Genomic DNA, 21,702 nt, shown 5'->3' with positions numbered 1-21,702 from the left:
CTAATTCAGATTTGTAAACTAAATATTAAGTAGGTCCAATCAAAATACGGTCAGTTTATTTTGAAAGGATTTGCCGGAAGTGCGTATTTAACCTTCTAAAACTTGACATCGTTGATGAAAAAAATCTCTATCCACGTTTGGGAATAACGTGCCGTGACCCCACCACACTCCTCCGTCCACGAGTTTATAGACTATAATCATTTTTAGGAATCATGCAGAGCGGTAACTGTGAGCCGGACAGGGCCGCTCATCCACGGGCTTTCCCAGCTCGAGAGGCCGGGAGGAGCGACCGCGAGCCGGCAGAACGCAGCGTGGACTTCCCGGTGTCTGTGGTTCTACCTGCGGGGGGAACCGGAGAGAGAACCGGGCTGCAGACACCGAAACAGTTCTGCTCGTTTCTGGGGAGACCGCTCATTAGCTACACGGTGCAGACTTTCGAGAGGTAAGAGTTTGTGTTTGGTGCAGAAGATCTGCAAACTTCATCCGCACGTGCAGGTGTTCCACTTCCGCTCACAGCCCCGCGCGTGCGTCAACATGCAGGTCTGTGCATTTAAACACCAGATGACAGGTGGAACTTCAATATTGTATTTTCATTTTTCTTGTGGAAAATTTTCCATGAAAGAATTTAATAAGTAAGCAGATGGAAAAATCTGCCTAATCCTGCAAATTAAATACCTGACAAGTAAATTTTCATTGATTCACGAAATGTTTAAAGTTTTTAATATTCCCAGCAGCCTTTTTTTATGGTGATCCCTGAAGGTCAAAAAGATTTCACAGAAAGCAATAAAAATGTAATGCAAAAGACATTTGACACTGTTTTTATGCTTAATGACTGTTTTAATATTCTAAAGGAAAAGCCCGAGGGTGAAACACACACACACACACACACACACACACACACACACACACACACACACACACACACACACACACACACACACACACACACACGCACTAACATGAGCACACCAGTCAGGCGTTCAGTGCCTTGCACAAGGGAACCTGGGCAGTACCCAGGCACCTCTCCAGCTACCAGACCTACTTCCATAATATGATCCGCATCAGCACTTCATCCCAAGTCCCTCCAGACGGAGCTACTCTGAAATACTTTGGCTTTTCACAAAATGTTTTCGCATTGTGTTTAGTCAACCTTCAGGGCCACCATACTTTATAATGAAGGAATCTCTAATATTGTCCAACCCAGGAGACTTTATAAAAACAGATACAGCACCATGTTATCCTCAAACAGTAATTAGTCATTCATGAAGAAACGACAGGATCCACTGATGGTTCATGATTTTGGAAAATGCTCCGATTAGAAGGAGCTTAGGTGAATGTTATGTTCGGCCTATCTGCTCCGGGCTTCCTGACATCACCTGGGACTAAACGGGGCATCACTCAGGGTCTGCTGTGTTCCTGCAGGGTGTCATGGATCCAGAGCATTGTAGTCGTTGTAGCCAAAGAAAACATGGACCAGATGACGGACATCATCCAGCGCTTTCAACACAGGAAGGTTCGAGTGGTGCCAGGCGGCTCGACTCGTCACAGGTCCATATGTAACGGAGTCCTGGCTCTGGGGGGAGAGGCGACGGGGGAGGCGGCGGCGGCTGGAGACAGACCAAAGGTGGTCATCATCCACGATGCCGTGAGGCCTTTTGTGGAGGAGGACTTCCTTTACAAGATCGCCATGGCAGCCAAGGAACAAGGGGTCAGTATGATGGATGGAGAATAAGAACCCGGCTTTAAACGCACGCTCTTTAGAAGCCCAGATGTTTGTATTGTGAAGTCATAATTATAAAATCCAATATCTCCCAATTTCAGGTCAATACAGTACATCTACCAATACCTATCATTCCATATTACTTTATTTTGAAAGGTCATATTTCCTCCTCCTCCTCTTCAGGTGAAATCAGTGTCCTCGCTCCTCTTCATCATGTGTGTGAAGTGTGTTGTTGTAAATCCGCTCTGATCCTGTATTTGATCATGTCTATAAACCCCTCTATTTCAGCCCTGCTCAGAACAGGCTGTTTCTGTGTCTGTAGCTTTAAATATGTAAATGAGCTGTGTCTGACCACGCCCCCTCTCTGGAAGGGCCTCGGGTGTACTCGCTGCTTTCTGGCTCCATGTCCTATTGTTTACGGTGAGAAGGCAGACTCAGAGGGCAGAACAAACACCTAGCTGTGGGAGTGTCACCCACCTGGGGGAGGGGCTACTGCCCTTTGTGATGTCATGAAGGGAACAGCTCCAAACGGCCTGTTTGAGCACACATTTTCTGACAAGTGGAGCAGGCAGAAGACGGAGAGGATGGACTTTTCTCATCACTGGGGGGTTTGTATATTAAGAGTTAGAGAAACATGGAGAAGAGGATTTTACAGGATGTGAAACTTATTTTAATAATTATTACGACGTTGGTACAGCTTTTTCAAATCAGGAGAAATTAGTGTTTTATTCTGAAGCCCTGATAGTGCGAGCGGCTTCTTCTTCCTCTGTCGTTGTACTTGTGCAGTGACAATAAAAGTATTCAGATTCTGTTTCCAGGAGAAGGACATTAAAGAGACTCTGCAGGAAACAGCTGCAGAACGCCACACAGCCATTTCAATCGACTGGAGCTTTTTTAAATTTGATTGCTGCTGAAACGCAGCAGCGCCCAGCTCCTCCCGAGTGCAGAGTGTAAACAGATCCATCACAGTTAGATTTTCACCTGGTGAGACGACAGCTCACCAAAAGCAACACGTGTGTTTAGTGCGTGAGGCCTGCGGCTCATTTTTTAAACTGTTCAGTTTTAAACAAAAACAAACGCTAAAAATAAGAGCAGGTCAAGTTTTCCATTCGACGGCGTGCTCACTCCTCGTGATCGTAGCGTTCCCTCCTCCCTTTCGCACACGAGCGCCGTCCGTCTTTTCATAAACTGTTTATCAAGCGGACGGCTCCAGCGCTCCTGGTGTAAGCGTTTATTTGATCGCTGGATGGATGGAGTCACAGCTGACAACACACGCCGGTGATTCATGGCCGAGACGCCGCTAACTGCAGGTCACACGGGTTGTGAAGTAAAGCCCCCCCCCCTCCGACGTGAGGCCCAACGTTTATGGCGTGTGTGTGTGTGTGTGTGTGCTTGGTGATGAACTCTCACAGCAGGCGGTCTGGTCTTCGTTATCCTGCTCGTGTCCACGCTCACGACAGAACGGCCCCGCAGCAGATGGGTTCAGGTTCTGACGCCATGTGTAACACGCAGAACATCTGTTTGCTTTCCTTTCGTTTGCACGATGTTTCCATCAGATTCATGAACTTATTGGTTCTCTGACACACGACTTCGCTGCGATTGGAAGAATGTTTTTGATCAGGAAAATGTGCTTTTATTCAGACAGGACAGAGAGTGGGGATCGACCTGCAGGAAAGGAGCCCCGGGGCGGACTTGAACCTGGTCCGTCCGCTCGGAGCCGGTGGCGTTCGTTATTTCTTTGACCTGTTCAGAGTTATTACGAGCAGACAGGATAAAAGACAAAGGAGAGTTTTTGTCTTTTCTTCTAGTCGCAGTGATGTTTACGGACGTGCTGCCAGCGACGTGCCCGCTGGACAACGTCGGCACGCTACTCCCGTCCAGTCCGGGCGTCTTTGTCCAGTGTTTTTATTTATCTGGGAAACCAGAAATGTCCAAACACACGAGACGTCCACGATAGCGAGGGATCGTCCGGCTCGAGCCGACGCTCGCTGGCTTTGTTACAAGGTGCTTCACAAACACAAAACACACACCTGTGCAAAAGGAAGGGGAATAGATTCCATGAAGGCTGGTGTAAACGGGTGTGCTCGTGCTTTGCGGTCCGTGTGGAAACACAGATTAAAGCATGTTGGTTCCACGTTCGGATGATTGGACCTTTTAAAAACAAGAGAGTACCAACCCTTCGTCGTCTTCTTTGTTTTCCTGTGAGCACACGTGTCTTTCTTTACTTGTATGGCACTGAAGGTTCTGGCATCATGACGACCCGGTCACTGATCTTATTTTTTCTTTAAATTTCTCCTGCGTCCTCCAGGCAGCAGGAGCGATCCGGCCCCTCGTCTCCACGGTGATCGCCACCACAGCTGAGGGTTACCTGGATCACTCTCTGGAGCGAGCCAAGTACAGAGCCAGCGAGATGCCTCAGGGCTTCACGTATGACGTCATCCATCGAGCCTATCAGAGGGTAAGGTCGGGGGTCTCTGAACTTCTCCTCCTAAAAGTGTCGTTTCCATGGCAACCACATCATTATTATCAGTAACACATATTATCCCAGGATGTAAAAGTCTGACAAAGAAATCTTTAAAATCTTAGACAATGACAGTCAGGTTGAGATTTACGCTGCTGAGATGAACTGATGACGAGCCTTCACAGTCAGCTGATGTGCAGCCACCTGCAGGTCTTCGCTGTGAGGCGGCAGTGGCGGCGTTGGTGCTATCACTTTCACTCCGTCTGGGAAAGAAATGAGACTTTTGTGCGTTTTTTTTTTTTTTTTTTTTTTTTCTGCCACACTGCAGCAGATCCATCTGTGGAACGAAAAGGCCCATTTGGAAAATCAGCACACGAGGGGCTCAAGCTAAACGGCACATTTAGGTGGACGCAGATGAATCGTCTCAGCAGTTGAGCGCCTTTTAATATGCGTACCTGAAAATGGAAAGAATGGATCCTTCTGACGCGAGCCGTGAACGTGTTGAGTCTTCTCCGACAGCCCAGGCTCGTTGCTCCGACTTGGCAGGACGATCCAAGCCCGCTTTGAGATGAAGAGGTTGACCTTATTTATTTTTCAGACACTCTCCGTTTGCTTTCTCAGCTTGTACTTCATTAGGCGCTTCTTCTGATTGCCAGGATTTCTGTGAAGGACGAAGGCAAACTTTGAGCTAAGAGCAAAAACATGCCTGCAACCTGGAGCTCCAGTTATTTTTATTCCTGGCACGCGTGAACCGTCAGATTGCTCTGGGAGCCCGGCTGGCTTTGGTGTTGGCCTTTTCAGAAAATGAGCTCATATTTGCGAGGCTGTGTCAGGGCTAGTTAAGTTGCAAAAATGAGGACAAACTTGGGAGGTCGCTGGAGACGGAGGAGAAGGTTGGGGTTGCGTCCCCCTCTCTCTCTCTCTCTCCTCTTCTGTGCTTCTCCTCTTCTCCAACCTTTGAAAAGATTGGGAAAGTGTCAGGTTAGCACTGTAGGACATGCTCGTGAAAAATCTCTTGAGAGCTGCACATTTGTACCTTGACATCTATTGAGAGAAGAAGAACTTCGGGCTGAAAAGACAAAAGGGGGGGAGACACTTTATCCAGTCCCCTGTGGAAGCTTTTGTACTGGCAGAAAATGCTGAAGGTTAAATTACCTCAGAGCGAGAGCCGATGTTTGCTGTAATTCCTCTCTAATGTTCCAGCGTCACATTGAATAAAACACCCACATCTCCTGTTTTATTTTAGTGGATAAAATATTGCCCAGATGTATTCTCAGGTGGCGGGAGAGAGAGAGAGCATCTTTGTAGTTCAAACTAAATGAGCTCATCGTCCTCACACACAGAGAGCTCCACGTCATCTCCACAGAATCAGAGCACAAACCGTTTTCAATACATTAATGGAGCAGTATGTCACTCTGCCCCCTAGTGTTTAAAATGTGTACTGCAGTCTAAACTCTAAACATTTACAGATAGCTGTCTCCCCCCCCCCCCTCTAGAGTGGATGCTCACACAGGTCACCATGTGGTCAAAAGCAACACCTGTTGACCTGATAACTGCTCTCATATCTGGCAAACCCAGGGGCGTCCAAAACGGCCTTCAAAGCCCCGCCTACCTTCTCTCGTCTGTTCCTTATTATTAAAAAGTGCAGAAAATGAAGTCTGTTAGAAATTTGCAACATTTTTTTTTGGACATGCAAACCTCCATCAAAATGAATCGATGTTGAATAAAGTGAAGCTGAAACAACCCGGCCTTGAGTTTACTATTTTGCCTCTTTTTGCACAAACCGACATTTTCTGCAGGCAGATCAAATCTTAAAGAACAATGTGGGAACTTTTCTTCCGAGCAGAGGAAATCAAAGCTCTAAATTCATAAAGATGAGAGTGTTACAGGACACTCACTCCATCATCCAAAGAAAACAAGTCTTATCCGAAGTGTTCGCTGAAATATGTGGTGACGAGCAGCGTCCCTCCCCGGGTCTTTTTCTCAGCTCCGCCCATGATACAGACGGTGTTTAAAATGTTTCAGACAGTTCAGTGAAATATCTGCAGAACGATCAGGTAGACGCAGAGACTCTGTCAGGATAGAGATCCACACGTTTGACTGAATGATCTCAGGAATGCTTGGACAGAAAGAAGCGCCCTCTCCAACACGTTGTAAATCAGAGTTCACATTAGACGTAGCCTCGACTCCTCTGAGAATTCAAAACGTTTTGGTCATTCTGCAACGCAACACTCAGATTTATATTTCTAAGAAGAATCTTAAGCACATTTATGTTCCATGTATGACTTCACTTGTAGCTCTCGTACTTTGTGGCTTATAGACTGGCACAGGAATGAGTCCAGGAAGTGAGTTAGCATTTTAGCGCTATGGGTTCCTAACTCTAAAAGTCAATGGGGATTTTAAATGTGTTTGTGGTTAGACGCCTGAAATAAGGTCTGTGGTTAACACAAGCTGAAGAGATGTTGACGTTTTGTTAGACGAGATAAATTAGCTAAGACCCCCACTTGGGACTTTTAACGTTTTTACGCGTAATCAAAACGGCGGTTGCTAACAAGTGGCTAAATAGACTACAGTGGTTGTCATGTTTGTCAGTGTTCTTGTAAATATAAGGTTAGTAAACAATTTGTTTAGCTAGCTTGTCAAATCCGCTCATTAGTCGTGACGTCAAAATCTACCGACCGCGGTGTAGCTAGCTCGTAGCATGACGTTAGCTTTTTACTTCTCTCGGCTGCATTAACTCTTCAAACTTCATATAAATGATGTTGATCTGTAAAGATTATCCAGCTGAACTAAACAGCTACACATCAGAAACGTGTGTTTGACAGATTATTTTCTGCAATGATCCAAAATATAATTAAAAAATCAGAAATCAGAAACGACCTCGCTAAAGAGCTAAGATGGCGAGTGAATGTTTGAGCTAAATGTGACCTGAATCGACTCTATAAATGAAGTGTTGGTGATTGACTCCCTCCCCCTCCGTGTCTCCTCTGCCTGCAGTGCACCGAGTCAGACTTTGAGTTTGGCACCGAGTGTCTCCATCTGGCTCTGCAGTACTGTGGCACCAACGCCAAGCTCATCCAGGGGCCGCCAACGCTGTGGAAGGTGAGCTCGCCAGGGCGCCTGGTGTGGGTTTGAAGATTGGAGATACTCTGACATTTTGACTTGCACAACATCACACGTGCCAGCAGTGGATTTATCATACGGGCACGAAGAAAGCTGAAGGATTGAAAAAGGAGGTTTGCTGGCAGATATGGAATATTGAATGTGACGTCCAGGATTAGCATGTCGAGTTTAGCGTACGGAGTTCCTCTGTGAGATTGTGTAACTCTTTGCCTTTGATTAATCACTCAGATAACAAAAAGAGTCCAAGTTAAATTAAATATTATCTTCCCGTGAGGATGGATGGTTTTATGTGCTGAGGTTTTCCGTCTCCAGCCTGATATAATGACACTGGAAAGAATTGAGCTGAAGAAGGACGTTTAGATTGCGGCTTGTGTTTCCAGAAACAATGCCTCAGTAACCCGACCTTTGATTGTGATCTATAAAGCCACGACGCCGAGCCAAAGGTCAGGTGTCTCTTATTTACGAGCGACTGAGCTGGAGAGGGAAAATAGTTCCTGAATCTTTGGAGCAAAAAGGAATTAAACTTCGTCTCTCCTGCACGAGTTTGCTGCTTCTTCTTCATGGATGTCAGGATCAGTTTGGTCCAAAGAGCCAAGAGATTGGTGCGCTCCATTTTGAAGTTGCTGGTCTGATGTTCTAGTTGCTGGTCTAGATGTTCAAGTTCTATCTGTGGACACGTAGCTCCAGGAGGCGTCCATGTTGCTCATCCGACTTGTTGCCAACTTGCAACTGGCGCACGGTTAACGTCACGTTTGACGTTGTTCCATGATAAATGGAACGTACCATCGGACTTGCCCCCGCTCTTCGCCGAAGTTGACCAAAAGTTTGAGTGAGATAGAATATCAAATATGGCCGCCATCGTCATTTAGACGATAAAAAAAGTGTTCTTCAAAAACCAGCACGGTGAAGTCACTGAAACGGCGTCCATGTTTTTTTTTTTTTTGTAACAGTTTATAAAAAGAACCCGTCTTGGTTCGAGCTGGTTTGGCGCCCGTTTCCAGAACTCAAGTTTAGTCCCTGAGTTTTAAAAACGGTCCATCAGAAGTTTTTCATGTCAGAGGCTCAAAGACGATAAATGTCTCTGAGAAAAGGGAAAAGTCCAAAGAAAAGATTTCCATATGAAAGCAGCAGCCATTTTTGTTTGTTGTTGTTTTGTTCCATCAGTTTTGTCCCAATCGTTCTATACTGGTTTTCTGATTTGGCTGAACTGGTTGATGGAAACAAAGTTATTTTGTCCTCCAGGTGACCTACAAACGAGATCTGGCGGCGGCTGAGTCCATCATCAAAGGTGCGTATCCATTCAGAATCCGGTCGTTTCCTGTTTGCACACATGAAGCGTGAACGCAGAGCGAACAGGAACAAACACGGAGAGAGTCTTTGAAGCATTGTTCAGCTCCGTCAGCGTGCGAGTACGACGCCCAGCAAGGCAGCACAATAAGACCCATGTTTTAACCCTTAAACACCTGGACCAACAATCAACCTGTGTGTGTGTGTGTGTGTGTGTGTGTGTGTGTGTGTGTGTGTGTGTGTGTGTGTGTGTGTGTGTGTGTGTGTGTGTGTGTGTGTGTGTGTGTGTGTGTGTGTGTGTGTGTGTGTGTGTGTGTGTGTGTGTGTGTGTGTGTGTGTGTGTGTGTGTGTGTGTGTGTGTGTGAGAGAGAGTGTGTTTCTGTTAGGTTTGTGTGTGTGTTTCTGTTAGGTTTGTGTGTGTGTGTGTGTGTGTGTGTGAAAACGTCCTCTCCAAATATGGCGTCAGAGTTCCTCGTGTTAAGACGCGGCGGCGCCCCCTTCAGGAGAAAGAATCACTGTGTGTTTGTGTTAAAGTGTAAACCGTCTAACCCGCGTGGTCGTCGCTGTTTGTTCCTTCAGACGCTCTCTCACAGTCGGCCTGCATCATCACAGGTGGATCTGCACACGCCGCCACGCTGGCCCACGCTCTGCAGGAGTCAGCGGGAGCTCGCCACATGGTGAGAGTGTGACACGTACATCTGATTAACACCGTTTTTTTTTTTTAATCCTATGGGCTTGGCATTTTAATTTTCCTATATCTGCTTAACCATCCCTTCACCTCAAATCCCCCCCGATGCTCCGCCTGGGTGGCCCCGGTGCTGAAACCTCCCGTCTGTGGTCAGACCTCTGATCCTGCTCCTCCTCCTCCTCCTCCCTGCAGGAGAGTCAGATAGCAGTCATGCTTTCTGCAGGGGGGGAGTTAGCTTGATTCATTGAGTGTGTCTTGACGGGGGTCTTACCTCCTCCACTTCTTCTGCACTGTCAGATTTCACAAGCTCCCAGTTTCCACCGCAGCTCTGATCCTTCCCTTTCACTCTTCAAGTCTTCTTCAAGGGGAAATCAGATTCCCAAGTTGCAAACATCCTCGGTCTAATTTGTAAAATTGTTCCTAATAGACAATGGAAAACAGCATCCGTATGCAAAACACGTCGGTGAGTGACAGTTTGAGAAACTCGGTGAGACAGCAGCGACCACATCCAAGTTCCATATGTGAGCGGCTCTTTTTCTTCCTCACAGCTTTCGGGTTGCCCTTGAGCAAGCCGCGTGACCTCTAACTGAAGAACTGCTTCTTACTGTAAGGGGAGAAATGTTTGTGGAGAAGCGTCGATTCACTCGTCTTCACACTTGTTGTTGTTCAGAGGAAAGTGACGACACGAGCTGACGACCAATCTGCAAGCAGGAAGTAAGTGGAGCAAAACAGCTGGCGTTCTCCAGACCGAGAGGTTACAGCCGGGGATCGATCCCGTCTTAAAACGGTGTCGGGTCTCGGGTTCAAGTCCCACCTGTGGCTCCTCGTTCCCCACCCTCTCTATGTCCCTGATTTCCTGCTTTCTCCATTTCCCATCTCTCCAATAAAGACACCAAATAAACAGCAAAGCCCCCAAAAAAGTGAAATTCTTACACTTCACTTTTGAGAGATTTAATTTGAAAAACCTGACAGCTTCTGCTGCTTCCTGTTTGTGTGTGAACGCAGTGCCTCACACATATAACCAACAACACTGTTAGTAATGATAATATCAGAGTCATGATGGATTATAATCGGATCAGAGCTGCACTTCCTCGATGGTCCACCGGAGTCCGGTTCCATTAACACCGACGCAGAAGTGAAATAAAAAAAGTTGAGCCGTACTCGGGTAACGTTATGAACGAGTCTGTGGACGAACAGTTTGTGGCCCTCCGACTCAAAGTGAATAAAGAGTGAGCTAAACGTGGCTAACGCAGATTTGACTTGTCTTAAGTCATCTCCACCCGGGCTGACAAACAGAGACGTGTTTCCTGTGTGTGTGGGCGTCGACGGCAGAACCCGCCACTTTGAACCCGCTCCAAGTCCTTCATCGAGCGGATCCCCCTGTCCGGTGTTGGACCGGGCCCCAGAGACGGATTGGGGTCGGTGTCAGGAGCCATTCCCCCGTGTGTGCTCAGGTGCGTGTTCTGAAACGGATCCATCGTACGTTCAGGGAGGAGATGAAAGGAGCAGCAGAAGAAGAAGAAGAATCACCTTTGTCCCAGCGCCACTGCTTAAATCTAATACGGGGATAAGCGAGGTTGATCCGTCCAAGCTCAGCAGAAAACCGACAGCGTGGTGTGGTGTGTGTGTGTGTGTGCAGGTGGAGGATTTGGCAGCAAGTGTGTGTGTGTGTGTGTGTGTGTGTGTGTGAGAGGAAGACAAAGTGATTAAGGGATTCTCTCGGCAGGATGTTATCGGAGCGATCCGTTTGATGCTCCTGTGGAAAACAAAAAAAAGTTCAGTTGATTCGAACAATAAATGCAAGAAGTGCGGTGGGGAGAAGTTCTTTATTTGTCACTCACTGAACACAAAGTTTATTATCTCACGAATACATTTCAAACCAGAGCTCAACCTTTTAATCACAGCATCTCCACCGTCGAGCTCGAGGCAGCGCTGTGCTTGTTCCCAAGTTTCAAACATAGAATAGAATAGAATAGAATGCCTTTATTGTCATTTTACAAATTGTACAACGAGATTACTCGGCTTCTTCTTAAAGTGCAATTTACAAAAAAAACACACTAATGAAAAACACAGAAAATAGCACAAAAAGGGAGAGCCGTGCACGCCGCCATCTTGGATCTAAAAACATGACGTGAATGAATCAAAAATGAATGAATCGTAAAGACAGAAAAATAAAGTAAAACCTGATTTAATGTGGTGGATGTCGTCCATGTTGGACCTTAAAGGAGTGTGGAGCTCTCACACTGGGCTTTTCCTGCGTCCTCAGTGCTTCAGCTTCTCGGCTCTCCGGGCCTTACCTAAATTTAAATAAACATTCCTGCTCTGGGATTTCATGCTCAACCTGGTTTAGATCACGTCAAGTATCTTAAACCCTGCAAATCTACATTTCAGACTGAAATGATTTTCCTCCTGAAGCCACGGGCAGTTATCTTTCAAGACCAATTAACCCTCTGACATGTGTTTCCCATATCCATTTCACATTTCCAATTACTTTCTGTTATTTCACTGTGGACAACAAACTGTACCTCAGTGCCAAACACAGACTGGGGATGTTTATTTCGCTGTTTATTTCCTGCGTGTGTGAAATTGTAGGACCCGGCTGCAATTAGAGTTTGAGCAACAAAGTGATTGTGAAGTGGACGTGGAGCGTACGTGATGTGCTATCCAGCTGCCTGCTGTCACTCAGACGCCTGAAATCAGGACCTAAATGTCCTGTTTTCCCTGCCTGTTCTGACGTCGAGCAATGATTACTTCGTTGGTTATTTTTTTTACACAAAGTTGTTTTAATATTTCTGTTGTTTAATGCCGTCTCAGGAGAAAGTGAATTTAAATGTTCCAAGTCTGTGTTCACGGACTGGTCTACCCTCAAGAGCGACCACAAATGTATACACACATATATTTTTAGTATATTTTATTTTTAATGTATATATATTTTTTAATTATTTATTCAATGACAGATTGTTCTGTTTGGACCTGAAATAGCACAAAACATGACAGAACTAATAAAACGTGTTTACAAAGCACCTCATGGATTTTTTTGGAGTTTTTTTTTTTTAAGGAGCAGTCTGTAGCTCCGCCCCCTATTGTTTAAAATGAGTACTGCAGTCTAAACTCTAATCACCACAGAGAGCTGTCTCCCCCCCTCCTCTCACACAGGTCATCATGTGGTGGACACTGTAGCTTCAGTGTTTAGCCAGCTCTGCATGTGGTGGACACTGTAGCTTCAGTGTTTAGCCAGCTCTGCATGTGGTGGACACTGTAGCTTCAGCGTTTAGCCAGCTCTGCATGTGGTGGACACTGTAGCTTCAGTGTTTAGCCAGCTCTGCATGTGGTGGACACTGTAGCTTCAGTGTTTAGCCAGCTCTGCATGTGGTGGACACTGTAGCTTCAGTGTTTAGCCAGCTCTGCATGTGGTGGACACTGTAGCTTCAGCGTTTAGCCAGCTCTGCATGTGGTGGACACTGTAGCTTCAGTGTTTAGCCAGCTCTGCATGTGGTGGACACTGTAGCTTCAGTGTTTAGCCAGCTCTGCATGGGTCTGTAAAGCTTTCTGCGTTCTAACCTCTCTCCATGTTTCATCTCCAACATTGATCCTAGTTTGAGCAGCTTTCTGCTGCTGGAGCTTATTAGAAACATGCAGAGGCTTTTTAGCTCGGGTACAATCACTTCTATCTGAAGCAGTTCCACTGCCCGCTTCCATCGCTGCAACACCTGTTCACCTGATAACTGCTCTCATATCTGGCAAACCCAGGGGCGTCCAAAACGGCCTTCAAAGCCCCGCCTACCTTCTCTGGTCCAATCAAATCCAGAGCATTCAGGAGCAGAATCTAAAGTTAGAAGGAGGACATACTGGCTGATTTTTTTCCATTAAATTGTTCCTGACAGAAAAACAAGCGGGTGCACTCGCACTCTGACTGATTGAAGAAGTGGCTGAAACAAAAACCAGACGGCTCCTGACCTTTGAGCACTGCAGTCAATCAGTCATTTGACATCAGATGTACGAGAAGCAGCTTTCCCTTTTAAATGAAGTCACTCAGGATCCCGTAACAAGCAGAACCAGAATATTCAACATCAGCATATCTGTGTATCTGTGTCCTGCAGGAGCTGGAGGTCATCCCAGATCTGATGGGGGAAAACGCCAGATATCTGTTAGAGGAGTGGAACTTCATCCAGGTTTCTGTGAGTCCCCGTTTTAAGCAGAGCTCCTTTGAGAAATCAAAACACATCAGTGTAAATATTCATGATCACTTCTGGTGAAAACGGGGTCGAGTTTTTTCTAAAAAGCTTCGAGCATAATTCTTATCTTTGTGTTCTCATCCTGGGAAAATGTTCTGTTATGTAAAAACGTCTTATCTGGTTTTTCATTTCCTTGGTCTGCAGGTCAGTTGTTCTTGCCTGGCTGACGCTGAGGCCTTACTGAGAGACTTGGAGGCAGCGAATCGGGCTCTTCTGCACCCGGTGGTTGTCATTTGGGTGAGTTCACGTAAACAGACACAGCATGATGAGAAAAGTCCGTCCTCTGTCTCCGTCTTTCCCCTGCTTCTCTTGATCTCGGATGAGTCTTTTTTTTGTCTTTAATGTCCCCGAAGGGAAATTCGGTTTGCAGCAGGAGTCGAACACAGATTAAAACAAAACACCACAATAAAAGCACACGACTGACAGTTCAACAGGATAAGATCAGTACTCTAATGCAATTGTCAACACAAATTCATGAAGCCTCCATAAGATCTCATAACTTGTTAAAAAATCTGATGGCAGCAGGGGAGAAGATGAAACTCTGCATAGAGGGGATGAAGAGGCCAAGATGACCTTTGCCCTCTGAGTGACTCTAATTTTAAAACCAGTCCAAGTCATTGAGACTCATGCCAATAGTTCTTTGGCAGAGTTTGACGATGGTTTTTAACTTCTTATTTAAAACAATGAGGTTACCAAACTAACACACCATAGCAAATGTTAAAATTGATTAAATTAAAGAGGTGTAAACCATTTTAAGAAGTTTCTTGTCAACATTAAAAGATCGAAGAGTCTGCAGAGATTCTGCAAATCACGAGACGCTTCCTCGATATGAGACCCAAGAATTTCTACATGAAACGTCTCGCTCAATGCTCTGGAGAGCAGACGTCCCCTGGCAGCCCTGCAGCGTTCTGCTCCCCACCAGAGAGCTGGCCAATCATGAAGAAAGTGGGCGTGTTGGGGAGGCGGGGCCTTAAAGAGACAGTAGCCGAAACGAAGTGTTTCAGGGTTTTTACTGTCGCCAGTATCAGCTGCAAGTCATGCAACGCTTCTCTGTAGATTTCGCAGAGCGGCATCATGAAAGGTGAGCGTGAGGAGAATGCAGAAACAGCAGGGGGTTCAGCAGTCCACAGGGGGCGCCGGAGTCGTCCTAAACCTAAAAAATCAAGTCGTGGAAGCCTCCTTAAAGTTTCCTGTGATTGAGCCGTCGTACTCGAGTCTCGTCTGCTCGGTCGGTGTGTGAAGCGCTCCTGCAGGTCTTTGTGTTCTGAGAGCGAACACGTCTCAGTATCATTTCCCACACTTTGAATGAACTCTTCTTTACATGTTGCTGAATACAGACATCTGGCACAGGACGGTTTCAGTTTCTCCCTACTACATGCACGACACCCTGAGCCAAACCTTTTTCTTTTTTTGACACTACGTCACCCGTGGCCCTCCGTGAGCTCTGAAGCTGTCTGGGAACCCGACACCTCCCGGGAGAGCGCTGCAGAAACACGGACCCGAGCGCCCACAGGGGAGATTAAACCCGAAAACAAACGGATCAAATCTGCTCCGAGAAACATTAAAATGTTTGTTACCCTCTTTTAGTTTGGAAAAGTCGACCAACACACGGATCGAGTGGCAGAGCGGCGCCAGGTGACGAGACAGAAATAAACCTGAAGAGGGCCGACGCGCCTCGAATCACTGCAGACGTCACGCCGCTGAAGTTTTCAATAAAGACTGGAGCACACACACACACACACACACACACACACACACACACACACACACACACACACACACAGACGTCCATTCATGAGTGTAAACACAGTCTGAAGCTGGGCTTTGGTGGGATTGACTCCCTGCCTCACCAAAACAAACCAGTTTCCCACAGCGCCCAGTGTCTCCATCAGAGTCTGAGGATAATCCAAGCGCTCGCCGTTTGGTCGTGGTGTCTTTATTTTTTACATTTCAAATGCTTTATTAATCACTCTGTTATTTAGAGACACCAAAGTGAGTTCAGTGCCTTGCTCAAGGGCTAAGCCGTACTGGGGGAAGTGCCCTGGCACCTCTCTAAGCGACCAGACTAACCTCCATAATATAGCTCATATTGTGGTCACCAGACCCCCCGGCCTGTTCGATGGCCCCGACAGACTCCGGCCGCCGCCCCGTCCCGTATGAAGGTCAGAACTGAACCGAGTCATACAGAACCCACACTCGTGCACAAACAGGATTGTAGAGCGATGTCAGAGTGAGTGGGCTGCGTGTGCAAGAATGCCCAACCACTTTTTTTGCTCAAGGGCATCTTGGCAGTGCTCTGGAATTGAACTCGCACCTCTCCAGCTACTTCACCACCTTCCACATTTTATCTGCATCTGTAGGGACCGACGACCCTCCAATCTACAACCCAGGTCCCTGCAGGCTGAGCTTCTGCCCCCCCCATATCTAAATCGACCTGGTCCCACAGAGTCTACAGGACCCCCCCCCCCCCCCCCTCCCCTAGTCTGAGCAGATTTCACGCTCACATTTAAACGTGTCTGAACTCGGAGTCTATCTTGTTACCTTCCTTTCTCTCTCTGCGAGTTGTGAGATTACACACAAGCTGTTATTTATCACAGCTTGACTCACATGGTAGTGATCAGCGGAGGCGGCGGCAGGGGGAGGGGGGGGGGGTAGCTGAGTTTGAAGGGTAGGTGGTAGCCTCGAGGGCGGGGAAGCAGACTGAATGTCACTGTTTGAAACAGTCTGTGAAAATGAGGTGCTACCGCTCTGAGCCACGAGGAAGCTGAAGTTGTGGAAATTAGCACCTTGTGTCTCGTGATGATGCCGTAAATCTCTCACCCGTGACTCCAGGGATGTGTTCGGATAAAATCACCAAAGAAAATGTCCTCTGATTGAGGTTGACCGGGGGGGCCAGCTCACGTCCTGCAGACGAGTCATCACAATAACTCTACCTGTTGAACAGAACATCCTGATTTAAGCCGACTCCTCCGATTTGTCTCCTTGTGTTAACCAGGCAACGCGTGTTAAAGGTCACATGATCTCCTCCTCTTCTTCAGGTGAAATCAGTGTCCTCGCTCCTCTTCATCATGTGTGTGAAGTGTGTTGTTGTAAATCCACTCTGATCCTGTGTTTGATCATGTCTATAAACCCCTCTATTTCAGCCCTGCTCAGAACAGGCTGTTTCTGTGTCTGTAGCTTTAAATATGTAAATGAGCTGTGTCTGGCCACGCCCCCTCTCTGGAAGGGCTCGGGTGTACTCGCTGCTTTCTGGCTCCATGTCCTATTGTTTACGGTGAGAAGGCAGACTCAGAGGGCAGAACAAACACCTAGCTGTGGGAGTGTCACCCACCTGGGGGAGGGGCTACTGCCCTTTGTGATGTCATGAAGGGATAATCTCTAAATAGCCTGTTTTAGCGGGTTGGCCTCTGAGGCATTATAATGAAGAGTAGAAGAGAGAGTTTGAGTTTAAAGCTCAGTTATCATATCCTCATAAGTACGATGTTTAACACCTGCCGATGTGCTGATGTCATGGCGGCCCGACGACAGCGAGCGTTTGATGGATATTCAAGTCTTCGTGATGACTGCAGGTTTGGAGCAGAGGTCTTAACACATTCAGCGAGTGATTCCCCCGAGGTCCCTGACTCCCTGCCACAGGTTTTTTTTTTTAAAGGTTTTTATGACTAAATAATTGCTGTGAATAAATCACGAGTTTCTCTCGGGGACAGTTTTGGAAATTGGCTTAGCGGTGGACGTCGAGGATGACAGAGGTAACGTGAACCCGTGTGTCTGGATTATTCCGCTCTAATTGGAGAAAGTGAAAACCGCAGAGGGCCCTGAAGAATTACCGCAGAATAAGAGAGCCATACATCTCCATTATCATTCCTACCTCTGTTTACTGTCAGCACAGCGGGAGCTCCCACCTCCCAGATCCTCTCCGCAAAACGCTTAAAAAAACAGGCCTGTAAGTTTGAACATGTTAAAACCACAACGAGCTCCAAACAAGCAGAATCACTTCCTCTGTTGCAGAGTTTGTTTTCTTGCGTTTCCTGATGGGTCACCTTTGTTGTTGTTTTCTTTTTAAGGTGCATGTGAGCTGCTCAGGTGAGCCGTCGATCGGCGAGGGGAAGGTGGAGCCGGATGACCTCATGGAGCTCGCCTCGGCGGCCAAACTCCGAAACATTCTCCTCTACGGCATCCAGCTCCAGCAGTCGCAGGTGAGGAAGTCGGGATTTATGGAGTTATCACGTTTGTTCCTTTAAACTCAACTTATCGCTCGTGGAGTTCAGAATACGTTCAGTTCAAACGGAAGAGACGGCGTTCTTCTCGCTCCACTGCTCGCTCCTCGTGACGTGCCGTCCATCCGAACAAAGCTGCCTGAGCGACGTGAAGTGCTTCTCTCTGTTGTTCTGGACACACGTGTTCGTCTTTTCCACATCTTTTTTTTTTTTTTTTTTTAATAACTTGACCTGTCTTCATTTGTTCCTGTGATGTGAACGCTTATTAAGCAGCGGCCAAAGAAAACAGGACGGGAAATTTCTCCTGAGCGCCTCGTTCCAACGTCTTGTCACGCTTTAACGCTCGAAGCAAACGTGGCTGTCTCATCTCACACGTGTGTGTGTGTGTGTGTGTGCACACGCTGGCCAGGTGAGCCTTGAGTTTACGAGCGTGATTGTGCGATTGAGACGAGAGGATCAACTTTTCACCTCGTGTGTGTGTGTGTGTGTGTGTGTGTGTGTGTGTGTGTGTGTGTGTGTGTGTGTGTGTGTGTGTGTGTGTGTGTGTGTGTGTGTGTGTGTGTGTGTGTGTGTGTGTGTGTGTGTGTGTGTGTGTGTGTGTGTGTGTGTGTGTGTGTGTGTGTGTGTGTGTGTGTTTTGCTGCTTGATTGTTTCAAACTTGAATCCAGAGAGATGAAAGGGTGCGAGACGGTCTCGAGCTCAGTGCACAGACCTGATCCTGCAGGAGGTTGCTGCGAGGTGCACGTCCGCTGCAGATCTGCACGGAGAGCCGGAGAATGTTTGTGGCGTCTTTCTGACTTAAATTGGAAATCCATCACGATTTATGGGCAGCAGCACGGAGAGATACGTGAACTTTCAGCGGTGGGATGATGTCTGAACAGGACGCGTCTCCTGCAGGAGGACACGATGATCCGAGGAGGAAGAGGTCCCGCTCTTCCGTGGTCGGCCGTTTGACTTCCCAGCGTCAGGCCTCGGCGTCACACCGGCCGCCTGATTAAAACGAGCTGCGTCATGTTCCTGATCCGGTCCACATATGAGTTTGATTCTGCTATCGGATGTTGGACATCGTGGTTTTCCTCCGAATCATGGAGACTAATGTCGTTAATTAGTCATCCTGCCTGGACTCGTGGGAGCGGACGGAGCGGACGGAGATAAAATGCTTATCGTTATTAGATAGTGGAGGAGCGGAGCGCAGCCTCGTATAAATCACCGCTCGCTCTCTTATAATGAGGATAATTCTTCACAGACGGCCGTGTTCGTACTCGCGGAGAGGCCTGCCAACACTTCCTCGCTCTCAGTGAAAACGTCTCACAAGTTCTCCGATTTGTTTTGTTTCTTCTGCTTCAATAAAAAAGATCTGACGGGCGGCAGCAGAGCGAACGTTTTCAGGCAATCATTGTGATTAGAGAAAGATGATTTCCTTCCATATTTAGTTTGTTTTTTTGTCGTCAGTGTTTGTTGTTTTAATTAAAACATAAAAAACTTCCAGATGAAAACCATGAATGTTTAAAATTGAACTCTGGTTTAAATATCTGCAGAACAACAAACTGTGTTTTAGCGTCTTTAACACCCGGAGGAGACTTGAAGGTCGAGACCTGGATCACATGTTCGGATCTCTGGAGATAAAGGTCGAACCTCCATCAGCTTCTGTTTACTGGTCGAATCAAATATGCGTCACATGACGTATCGAGGGAACGACGCACCTTTAATATTTAGTGAGCTGAGAAAAGTCAGGCTGCCAAAGCTGAAACGTCTGCTGCAGATCTGCAGGGAGAGTCGGAGCTCAACGCCGATTATTCGTGGCGTCTTTTTAACTTCAATTTGACGATTTATGTTGACGACCTGCAGCAGCACGGAGAGGGAAGGGAACTTTCCTGGCGGTCGCACGATTGATAAAACGCCGTATATTAAATCTGTCAGGTCTGCTGACGCAAAAAACCTAAAAATAAAGAAATAAAAGATTAGAGATATAAGACGTGCAGGAGGACGTGACGCTCCTGAGCGCTCAGTCAGGCGAGGTGGACACGGGAGACCTGCGTGTCCCTTTGAGCGGCGTTTTAAAGGTTTCCTCCTTCTGACCTGACACGCCGGTTGGCTTTCAGCTGCACGCCACGGAGAAGAAGAACTGCAGAATATTCCAGCGTGTTGATAAATCATCAGACGCTCCCCAACAGCCGTTTGACTCGCTGAATTTGAATCTTTCACGTTTGAAATCAAGGCCGCGTGAAGTGGCGTCCGTCCAGCTCAGTTGGAAAATAATTCACCTCATTGAAATGACGTCTTTCTGGGTAAAAAAAGTTTATTTTCCCCCGACGAGGCCTGACTGCGGTTTCACATTATTTTGAATAACAACCAAAGGCGTAGATGCGTCCAGCCGCACGTCACCGTGTGTGAGAGAGGGAGAGAGAGAGAGAGAGAGAGTGAAGTCACGGACGATGAAGCGCGGCCTCTCTGAGAAGATCAAAGCGCTTCTCTCGAGTCGTTCGTGTCGTTGCGTCTGAAGATGCCCACAAGCCCAACATCAGGTGCAGTAATGTGTGAAAACCTCAAACTGGAGACGCAGACACCCGATCCTCACACACTGACACCGTGTTGTGAAAACGGTGACGGTGTACCCTGTCAGTGGCGATAGGAAGTGTCACTGGATCCGTCCTCGCGCGGCGTCCTGGCGACCTGTCAGCCGCTGAAAAGGGAGTTGTCACGGTGATATATGGGTGTTGTAATCCCCGCAGTGAGAGCCCTGATGTTTACCCAACCCCACATTTCCTCCTCCTCCTCAAAGAGCCCGGACCGGGGGAATCCTAAACCTGAGAAGAGATTAGCCGTCCGGGATGAAAAGAGAGGCAGAGAACAGGAGAAGAGCGAGGAAGAAAAGGAGAGAGAGAGGTGTAACCGAACACGACCCGGAGACGCTCGTGGACCCTCGCCGAGGTCGCCTCTGCGGTTTCAGCACACTCCGGACTCCTCTCAGGCTTAATCCAACTAAATCTGCCGAAGAGACGGGTGACGGAGAGAATCTCGTAAAGATTCGTGTCATTCGAGGCTCCACACGCCGAAACACGAGGGCGCCCGCTTTCTCGAAATGTTCAGGATGTGTTAAACGGCTTTAAGTGAAGACTTTGACCCCCCCCCCTGCTCTCTCGCTAAAGTCAGAAGCATCATCCTCGTTGGGGGAACCAGCACAATAATTCATGAACTGAAGTGATGACAGTTGTCAAAAAAAAAAAAAAACGGTGGTTAGATTTTATATTTGGAAAAACGAGTGACGTTCTTCTGGTTTGAGGACCAGCGAGGCTGAAAAGGACCTCAGAGGGAGCCAAAGAATATAAAGTCATAAACAATCAGGATTCACTGAGGATCTGTTCCTTCAGTTAGTTCTGTTAAAGAATGACGCACTCGAGTCGAAGCGCCAAGAGGAAAATGATTTCTCCATCGGCCTTTTCTCCCCTCACGCTGCGTCTGTCAGGCGTCACACGCCGCCGCTTCTCCTGTCCGAGTCCCAACGAGGCCGACAGGTGAAACCCGACCGAGGCGCTCTCTGTGACACCATGACGGGGTCTCTGCTGTGTCAGCACACTCCCCACCTTCCTCTCAGTAAGTCCAACCAATGTCCTCGGAGGGATCAGAGACCTGGGGCGCTGTTGAGAAAAAGGGTTTTTGGACCCTCAGGTTCTTTTTTTTTTTTTTTATTATTATTTTTTTGATTCGACGTGTTTTTCTTTGTTTCTTTAATGATCAATTGTATTTGAAAAGTACCAAAATGTTTTAAAGAACTTCAGTTATTTCATGAGAGAGACGTGTAGGAGAGGAATGACGTATTTTTCTTTCTAACTGTCATCAAAAACAAGAAATGACCTGATCTTGGCTGCTGAGGATTCATTTTTTGACTCGGTCTCCACCCCTAAATGTCTCGGTCTTGGTCTCGGAGCCCTCCCTTGGTCCCGTTCCTGACTCGGTCTCCACCCCTAAAT

The 21,702-nt window shown here is 47.2% G+C and overlaps 1 protein-coding gene across 1 annotated transcript; it reads left to right on the top strand.

The window, feature by feature from the left end:
* Positions 1-97: 97 nt before the first annotated feature.
* Positions 98-20,708, top strand: crppa (CDP-L-ribitol pyrophosphorylase A; the record flags this gene model as incomplete). Its single annotated transcript, XM_079343996.1, has 10 exons — positions 98-442; positions 1,423-1,708; positions 4,029-4,178; positions 7,179-7,283; positions 8,547-8,592; positions 9,171-9,268; positions 13,380-13,457; positions 13,659-13,751; positions 17,579-17,741; positions 20,464-20,708. The coding sequence occupies exons 1-10, from the start codon at positions 213-215 to the stop codon at positions 20,706-20,708; spliced, it is 1,494 nt and encodes a 497-aa protein (XP_079200122.1). The 5' UTR covers positions 98-212.
* Between the last annotated feature and the right edge of the window lie 994 nt (positions 20,709-21,702).

The sequence above is a fragment of the Symphodus melops genome (assembly GCF_947650265.1).
Source record: "Symphodus melops genome assembly, chromosome: 5".
Lineage (NCBI taxonomy): Eukaryota > Metazoa > Chordata > Actinopteri > Labriformes > Labridae > Symphodus > Symphodus melops.
Note: the sequence above shows the minus strand (reverse complement) of the source record. Positions and strands in the feature narration are given on the sequence as shown.